Raw genomic sequence first — 10112 nt, forward strand, 5'->3', positions numbered from 1 at the left:
TCTCCACACTGGTCTCCATAGTGGCTGTACTAGTTTGCATTCCCACCAACAGTGCAAGAGGGTCTCCTTTTCTCTAAACCGTCTCCAGCATTAATTGCTTGCAGACATTTGGATAGCAGCCACTCTGACTGGCGTGAAAGGGTACCTCATTGTGGTTTTGATTTACATTTCTCTGATAATAAGTGATGTTGAACATCTTTTCATGTGTTTGTTAGCCATCTGTATGTCTTCTTTAGAGTAATGTCTGTTTGGTTCTTTGGCTCACTTTTTGATTGGGTCGTTCATTTTTCTGGAATTGAGCTGCAGGATTTGCTTGTATATTTTTGAGATTAATTCTTTGTCCATTGCTTCGTTTGCTATTATTTTCTCCCATTCTGAAGGCTGTCTTTTCACCTTGCTTATAGTTTCTTTTGTTGTGCAGAAGGTTTTAATTTTAATTAGGTCCCATTTGATTATTTTTGCTTTTATTTCCAATATTCTGGGAGGTGGGTCATAGAGGATCCTGCTGTGATTTATGTCGGAGAGCGTTTTGCCTATGTTTTCTGCTAGGAGTTTTATAGTTTCTGGTCTTATGTTTACATTTTTAATCCATTTGAGTTTATTTTTGTATATGGTGTTAGAAAGTGTTCTAGTTTCATTCTTTTACAAGTGGTTGACCAGTTTTCCCAGCACCACTTGTTAAAGAGATTGTCTTTTCTCCATTGTGAATTTTTGCCTCCTTTGTTAAAGATAAGGTGTCCATAGGTGCATGGATTTATCTCTGGGCTTTCTATTTTGTTCCATTGATCTATATTTCTGTTTTTGTGCCAGTATCATACTGTCTTGATGACTGTTGCTTTGCAGTAGAGACTGAAGTCAAGCAGGTTGATTCCTCCAGTTCCATTCTTCTTTCTCAAGATTGCTTTGGCTATTCGAGGTTTTTTATGTTTCCATACAAATTGTGAAATTATTTGTTCTAGTTCTCTGAAAAATACCATTGGTAGCTTGATAGGGATTGCATTGAATCTATAAATTGCTTTGGGTAGTATATTCATTTTCACTACATTGATTCTTCCAATTCATGAACACAGTGTATTTTTCCATCTATTTCTGTCCTCTTTGATTCCTTTCACCAGTGTTTTATAGTTTCCTATATATAAGTCTTTTGTTTCTTTAGGTAGATATATTCCTAAGTATTTTATTCTTTTTGTTGCAATGGTGAATGGAATTGTTTCCTTAATTTCTCTTTCTGTTTTCTCATTGTCAGTGTATAGGAATCCAAGGGATTTCTGTGTGTTGATTTTAAATCCTGCAACTTTGCTATATTCATTGATTAGCTCTAGAAATTTTCTGGTGGAGTCTTTAGGGTTTTCTATGTAGAGGATCATGTCATCTGCAAACAGTGATAGTTTTACTTCTTCTTTTCCAGTCTAGATTCCTTTTCTTTCTTTTTCTGCTCTGATTGCTGTAGTCAAAACTTTCAAAGCTATGTTAAATAGTAGTGGTGAGAGTAGGCACCCTTGTCTTGTTCCTGACTTTAGGGGAAATGCTTTCAATTTTTCACCATTGAGGATAATGTTTAAAGCCTGAATTTTAAAGTAAAACCTAACTCCCTTCAAGAATTCAGTAAGCAATAGTCATCCAACAGAATGTGTTTTAACACTTTCTGTGTCATATCAAACCTAATCTTCTTATTCTATGTTGTTCTTGCTTGTAGACAAACACTATGACCAATGCTATAACTTGAAGGTTGTGCCAAAGGAAGGGGGCTGCCCCAGTTACAAGTTTGGGTACAGATAGTGGATGCCTGGGAAGCACTGGGTACTTGCTGCACAGAAGTAGACAGCTGAGTCTCCAGGTTCAATGCTTGTGATGTGCAGGGAGAGATGTTTGGCAGTCTTATTCAATAAAACAGTCAGTCTTTGGCCTTCATTTTTATCCATATTTGAACGAATGTCTATAAGGAGCTGGGGACCTTTTCCAGGTTCTTGCTTATACCAAGAGAAGTAGCTTGAGGTAACATCTGTATAAGTACAGGTGATAAAACAGGTGTTTCCCTCCTGGACACTCAAGGTAGAAGGACTCTGCTCCACCTTGTTCCCAAGGCTGATACCTACAGAGAAAGTAGAAGTCAGAGAAAGGAGAATTTTGTCAGATTATTTAGCTCTAGAGTTTACTTTTCCTTTTCTACAATAATTAGAAGAAACCTGAATAAAGCCAGTCTTGGCATCTAAAGAATATCTACTAATCCACTCTGTTTCCCTTAAACCCTCAACTCACAGTCCAGCTGCAGCCACAAGAATGCGATTAAAGCTCCAATGGGTGTCTTCATTGTTTTTCCCATTTAGGATCAACTGTGAACCTGCAGTCTCCAGGCAGGAGAGCTGCTTCTGTTACCAAGTGATCCCTTCTTTTCTCTAGTGGTTTCTTTCGTTGTCTACCCAGCCAATAAGAAAAAGGCTCTGCTTCTGCCCCAAGCCTACCTATCCATTCAGAGCCCACTCACATGAACCCTGCACATGTTCTGATCAGCAGAGGTGCACCACCATCTGGTGGTCACATCTCTAACTACTGAACTCTCTAGTTAAATATTTTTCTCGTACCTGTGCCTATGAGGAACTCTGATGCATAAAAACAGCAAAGATCAAACAAATTATGTCTTAGGTTGAAATTTTAAATGCATAGTAAGAATGTAGAGATTAACATTTAAATCTCTGCACAGGATTGAATCACTGTTAATAAATTGGAAGCAGGTAAATGCTGTTGCCATTTAGTCAGGTTTGAAATCAGGAAAGCACTGTCATTTACTCTCTCAAACAAAGAAAATGTAAAATCTCCCTTTTCAGCCAAATCTAACATCCCCATTTGTCTGTAATGGAGAAAAACCTTTGTGTTAGGAATATGAAAATCAAAGAGCAGAGAAGATCATTTGATATTTCAAAGATCTACTAACTCAATCTCTGTTCCTTAAGCTGGTCTTGCCCATGACCTCGGTATTCCCAGAGAATTGACAGTACCACCAGTCAAAATGTGGAAATTTCCTTCAACAAAGATTGTGATGAGAAACTCCAATACTTTGGCCACCTGACGCGAAAAGCTGACTCATTTGAAAAGACCTTGATGCTCAATGGACACCGGTTTGGGTGGACTCTGGGAGTTGGTGATGGACAGGGAGGCCTGGTGTGCTGCAGTTCATGGGGTAGCAAAGGGTTGGACACGACTGAGCAACTGACCTGAACTGACTGAAAGGACCAAATCTCAAAGATAAGGGTGCAGGAGGAAGTTCTATGAGTTAAGAAACAGTTCAACCTGTAGATTGTGTTGATTTACAAAGAGAAATTGGACATTCTTTAAGAAATCTATTCCTATTGATTATGTGGATTACATTCTGCAAAGTATTGAGAGAAAGTAAAAATCCTCATAAAACATCAGGCTGCAGATTCAGAAAATAACCATATGTAAATTTATACTACAGATGATTTTACTCTCCGATATCAAAATATATGAAGGTGAAAGTTACTCAGTCGTGTCCAACTCTTGCAACCCTATAGTCCATGGAATTCTCCAGGCCAGAATACTGGAGTGGGTATCCATTCCCTTCCCCAGGGGATCTTCCCAACCCAGGGATCAAACCCAGGTCTCCCACATTGCAGGCAGATTCTTTACCAGCTGAGCTACCAGGGAAGCCCATCAAAAGGCATGGCCTAGCCTACATGCAATGACTCACTCACATCTTAAAGAAATTTCCTCTAAAATATATGCCAACTCTCAGGGCATGAATCTCTGCTGTCTTGGCTATTGCTGGCTCAGTCTCCAGACTCTATCATTTTTCTCCCAAACTCCACTACAGTTTTCTTTCCCCAAGACCTTAAGAAAGTTCTTCAATTCTGTAAACTTCCAGAGTTATCTCCCTCTCCTTTGTCATCTACTTTAATAACTTGGCAGTTTCCAATTACCTCTGTAAGAAAAAAAAAAAAAAAAAGGAACCCTAAATATTGCCTGTGTTTACTATGGGAGCAGTACAAATAGGTAACTGATCCAAATAGGTTAGGTAAAAATAACTAACTATGAAAAGTGAAACCAAGATTAACTCATTTATAGAAGTGAAGGCCCTTTTTTGTGATCTGTACTCACTGGTCTTCTGGAGGTATGAAAAATAAATATAATCCCTCATTCACATTTGCACCCTTAAAGATTAAAGCACAGCTAAGATAAAGAATCAGAAATCAACACATAAATTTGTATGTAAATGTAAAATGTGTGTTTTTACATATATAAACTGTTTCCATTACAAAGTGAAAGTAGCTCAATCATGTCTGACTCTTTGCGACCCCCATAGACTGTAGCCCACCAGGCTTCTCAGTCCATGGGATTCTCCAGACAAGAATACTGGAATGGGTAGCTGTTCCCTTCTCCAGGGGATCTTCCCCACCCAGATTTCGAACCCGGGTCTCCTGCACTGTAGACAGATTCTTTACCATCTGAGCCACCAGATGTCCTTTATTCTTTCAATCATCCTTCATAGGATATAATTCCCAAATAATTTATAGGGAGGTTTGTCCTCTTCTAAGAGACAGAGAATGGAGAAGGCAATGGCAACCCACTCCAGTACTCTTGCCTGGAAAATCCCACAGACAGAGGAGCCTGGTGGGCTGCCGTCTATGGGGTCGCACAGAGTCAGACACGACTGAAGCGACTTAGCAGCAGCAGCAGCAAGAGACAGAGAGACTTTAGGTCAGCGTTTTCCCTTTCAAGTTATGGTATCCAGGACAGAATAGTATGGTTTGAATATGGTCTGCTCAGCACAGTGTTCCACATATTAAAGTTTAGTACAGGCACAGCCATCCCCTGGGCAAAATTTGCTGCCTCAAAAATATTTCATTGAACATTGCCTGACTTACCATAAAAAAAAAATGTGATCTCAGAAGGCTTTTTCTAGTATCTTCATGGACTGTCAAGCAGAATGAGGACAATATTCATGCCCTCATGGTCTTCAGATCCAATAATCAGTTTTATAACAATGCACTAGTGATGCTCTCTAGTTATATCTTGCCTTCAAGAAATCCCCCTGAAATAATGACTATAACTGCTATTTCTAGGAAAGTCCTTAAAATATATCTGAGTGTTGAGATGGCACATTTACTTTTGACTTTACTACTACAGAAGCCTGTGAAGGATGGACTGGTCTGCTGGTAACAACAAAGGCTCAACTTGAGGCTCCTTTCCTGCCCTAAGTGTCAAATATTTATATTAATTGGGATTCTTCATACGGGTGGTCAAATAGGTTGGACCATAACTTTCCCATATCCAAACCTACAGTGACCTAAATGGCTGGTCTTACATTAGTTTCTCTTTGCTCAGAAACATGGCCCTACAGGAAGAAAACAGGGGGAAAGATGCTAAAGAATAAGTGAGAAAAATCTAATTTCTTTCTTCTCCCAAATCAGTTAGTATCTAATTTTTTCTACTGCCATCTTGGATTAGCTTCTGTTTTGTAAAATGAAGTTGGATTAAAGAATCTCCAAAAGCTCTTCTTTTATACTATTTAATAAGGCAAATATTTATTGAGGACCGGTTATGTGCAATGTAGAGTGACATGAGAGTGGGGAGAAATCGCCTGCATCATGGAACCTCAAGACCATTTTCATATCCCCATGCGGTCTCGGGAGACTGAGATTGTCACAAAGCAACACGGGGGTTTCTTCAGAAGCAGAGCCAGGGTCCTTGGGACCAGATCAGATCTGGGTTTTCACTTATGAGATCAATGACAGATCAAGGTGAACCTAAATCCAAGTAAAATGGAATAAAATGGGACTTCACTCACTGAGTATCAAGATCACCACACAGATGAGCCATAGGTAAGCAGGGAACTTATTTCCAGAGATATATTTCTTATTTTTAATCTATAACATGTATTTCTTATTAAAAAAAAAGAGAGAGAGAGAGAAAGAAAGAAACTCAGTGACTTATGGAACTTGAAGGAGGTGGGTGAATTCACTCACAGGTAAAGCAAAAAATTATTTCTCAACCAACCTAACTGCATTCTGGCTTATAGCCCCCTCCTCCCAAGTCTAACTTGGGTACTCAAGATTCCCAGGCAGGGATGGCTGTAAAATTTGAGGGACTCTATGCAAAATGAAAGTCTGAGGCCTCTTGTTCAGAAAAACAGAAAAAAGTGACACTAAAAAAATATAAAGATCTTCAAAAATATTTTCTTACTTAAAAAAGGCAATAGAGTTTATGCGTGCATGAGTGCTAAGTTGCTGTAGTCATGTCTGACTCTTTGTGGCCCTATGGAATGTAACCCACCAGGTTCTTCTATCCATGGGCTTCTCCAGGGAAGAATACTGGACTGGGTTGCCAGGCCCTCCTCCAAGGGATCTTTCTCACCCAGGGACTGAACCCATGTGTCTTACATCTCCTGCATTGGTAGGCAGGTTTTGTATCCCTAGCACCATCTGGGAAGACCAGTAGAGTTTATAAAGAAAGTGAAAGTGAAAATGAAGTCGCTCAGTCATGTCCGACTCTTTGCGACCCCTTGGATTGTAGCCTATCAGGCTCCTCTGTCCATGGGATTTTCCAGGCAAGAGTGCTGGAGTGAATTACCATTTAATGATATATTAAATAGCAAAATAAATTTACAACTTGCAAAAAATATTTTGGATCTTCAGTTCAGTTAAGTTCAGTCACTCAGTCATGTCTGACTCTTTGCGACCCCATGAATTGCAGCACGTCAGGCCTCCCTGTCCATTACCAACTGCCAGAGTCTACTCAAATTCATGTTCATCGAGTCGGTGATGCCATCCAACCATCTTATCCTCTGTCGTCCCCTTCTCCTCCTGCCCCTAATCCCTCCCAGCATCAAGGTCTTTTCCAATGAGTCAGCTTTTCACGTGAGGTGGCCAAAGTATTGGAGTTTCAGCTTTTTTTTTTTTAAGAACCAAAAATCATTTTAATGAAAAATGTCATAGGAAATAAAGGAACACTTGAGCAAGCTACAAGAAAATAAAAACTCCACTGCTAGATGTGAAATTACTGATGCAAATAGAGAAATTATTTAAGGTTACTCTTTTTCTTTTGTGATAGATATTTCAGGAGGAGGGCAGAATTCCAATGAACACCCAGGACTGATCTCCTTTAGAATGCACTGGTTGGATCTCCTTGCAGTCCTAGGGACTCTCAAGAGTCTTCTCCAACACCACAGTTTAAAAGCATCAATTCTTCGGTGCTCAGCTTTCTTCACAGTCCAAGTCTCACATCCATACATGACCACTGGAAAAACCATAGCCTTGACTAGAAGGACCTTAGTTGGCAAAGTAATGTCTCTGCTTTTTAATATGCTATCTAGGTTGGTCATAACCTTCCTTCCAAGGAGTAAGCATCTTTTAATTTCATGGCTGCAATCACCATCTGCAGTGAATTAATAACAAATACTTTATTAATATCATTTCTTGATAATAAGATTTACCTGGCTTGCTTTTCTGCAAATTAATTTGTTAGGATATAAAAATTATAACTTTAACAATTTAATTTCAATTAATATAATTGAAAGCAACGACAATTGCTATTGGTAAATGCAAGATTGTAAACAAAACTTTTTATAATTTTTAATTTTGAGAATATTTCTGTTGATGTAACTGATACTAGAGCTCTTGAGTATTTTGTATGCTATAACAACATAATATAAATATCTGATAAATTAGTTTGAAGTATAAATTCTAGTAAATCCAGAGTTGATGTCTCCAGTGGAACAATTTTTGTAGAAACAACTTAATTCTTCAAACCAATCAACTTCATGTAATTCTGAATTTAATCGCAAATATAAATTTATACAAGGACATTTTAATGTTTTCACTGACATTCTCTGTAACTTGTGGATGGCATATAAGACTAAAAGTGGCTTCATGACTTATTTATAATTAAGTGCTTATTTATACATCATATCACTGTTTAATTATAGGGGAAGTGAGTACAAATTATTTTTCTATGTTAGTAATTGTTTCATTGGATTAATTCAAAATGAAAATACTATTCTTTTTCATTAAAGCTATTATCACATGCAATTTCAATTTCTACACTTACGAAAATTTGCTTTCCAATGTAGCAGCAATTTTCAAAACCACAGTTTCTCATTTTTCAGAGAATTTTAACATCTCTCCCACAAGCATTATTGTGATGTTGACATATAAACGTTTATTTTGTAATAACTGATCAACAAAGTTTACTGATACCCACTTTAGGATCCTGCAGAGTCAGAGATTGACTCAAACTTGCTATCAAAGGCTACTGTGGGGACATATGCCAGCCCATGGAGGGCTGGGGCTGAGGCAGCTGCAGTTTGGATACAGGCTGCAGATCACCTGGGAGCACTGTGCCTCCACCGCACAGAGGTAGGTGGCTGCGTCTTCCAGCTGGGAGGCTGTGATGTGTAGGGTACTATACCGCTCCTTGGAATTCACTGTGGAACTCCGTCTTTCATTCTGCTTCCTCCCTGAAGCTATGAAAAACAGGCTGATGAGGCTGCCTCCAGGATTCTGCTGGAACCACTGCAGAGTCTTCACTGTGGCAGAAAAATTGCACCTCAGAGTACAGTTGGCTCCCTCCTGGAGATTCAGGACTGAAGGGCTCTGCTCCACCTTCACCACTTTCACCCCTGCTTGGAAAGAGAGAAACAAACACGTATGATATCTCTGGGGAGTCATGGATGCAGTTTCCAGACCTATAAACTATCTCAGGAAACACCCAGGAGGATGTAGGACCATCTGAGTGCTCTGGCTCAGCTCACCTTCCCTCCCTCCCCAGCTGCACTCTAGGACAACCCAGACTCACAGCAAACCTGGACCCACAGAAGCCCCAGCAAGGCTTCCCACCACCTCTTCATGACTCCTTGCTCAGTTACTGGGGTACTTTTCCCCTACTCTGGAGGGTGTAGAGTCTTGGGTCCAGAGAAATTTTCTTCTTACTGTCAAAATCTTCCAGTTTTACTGGAACTCACCAGTACTACTGAGAACCAGTCACATCTGAGCTCTGTCACTCACTTAACAGGAAGCTCCACCCACAGCCAACCAGGGAGATTGTGCAGTAATCTCTCCAGAATTGTAGCTGCAAACAGTGCAGGAGGGTAGGAACAATATCTGTAGTATATGAAGATATAAGGCATTTTAAAAACACTTTATGTAAGAAAAGTTTGTGCAAGAGTGTGTGAGAAAGGGTGGGTGTTACTTCTGAGAAGATCAGTGTCTCAACTGTGTTAAATGGAGCCTTGAAGAATCATAGGAAGAGTGAGCTCGCTCCCAAATTACTTAGAATGACAGAGCATTTAAGAATTCAGTTGTATGACAATTCAGCCTTTAAAAAGAGTAAAACATTGTCATTTGCTACAATGTGGATGGACCTTGAGGGCATTATGCTAAGTGAAGTAAGTCAGACAAGGACAAATACCAAATAAATACTCCACTCCATGTGGAGTATTTTTTTTTTTTTAATCAAGCTCATAGATAGAATAAATTAGTGGTTGCCAAAGGCAGGGGTGAGGGGTGGAAATGAAATAGATGAATGGGGTCAAAAGGTACAAACTCTAAGATATAAAATAAATATTGTGGGGATGGAACATATGGCAAGATGACTATGGTTAATAATACTGTACTGCATATTTTAAAGTTGCTAATAGAGTAGATCTTGAAAGCTCTCAGCATAAAAAAAAATTGCAACTCTGTATGACATATGTTACTAGACTTGTAATGATCATTCCACTATATATAAATATCAAATCATTGTGTCATATACCTGAAACTAATACCATGCTATATGTCAATTATACCTCATTAAAAAAATAATTCAGTGATATGTTAATTCTAATAAAGGAAAACTGATACAAGCAGTATATATGAAGACAGTGATACATTTTCTTGAAATTGAGAGCTCTAGAAACCCAGAAGGTACAGCTGCCATCTGCACAGAATATTATTCTAGTAAGATTTCAGTGGGTTAAAAGAAACACAGGATATATGTACAATGTCCATTCTGACTTAACTTCCACCTCCCTCCTTCTCCTGCCCAACTGGCGGACAGATGCACTATACAGCTGATTCTGAAAAGGATGCATATTGCTAGTCAAATTAAATATTGTCCTT

The 10112-nt window shown here is 39.0% G+C and overlaps 1 gene segment (V, D, J or C); it reads right to left on the reverse strand.

Annotated features, from left to right (window-relative positions):
• Nucleotides 1-8255: 8255 nt before the first annotated feature.
• On the reverse strand, nucleotides 8256-8860 carry LOC128054723 (T cell receptor alpha variable 22-like). The segment is given in 2 exon segments: nucleotides 8256-8632; nucleotides 8809-8860. Coding segments are annotated over 2 exon segments (429 nt in total).
• Nucleotides 8861-10112: the final 1252 nt, after the last annotated feature.

Source organism: Budorcas taxicolor, chromosome 10, assembly GCF_023091745.1.
Source record: "Budorcas taxicolor isolate Tak-1 chromosome 10, Takin1.1, whole genome shotgun sequence".
NCBI lineage: Eukaryota > Metazoa > Chordata > Mammalia > Artiodactyla > Bovidae > Budorcas > Budorcas taxicolor.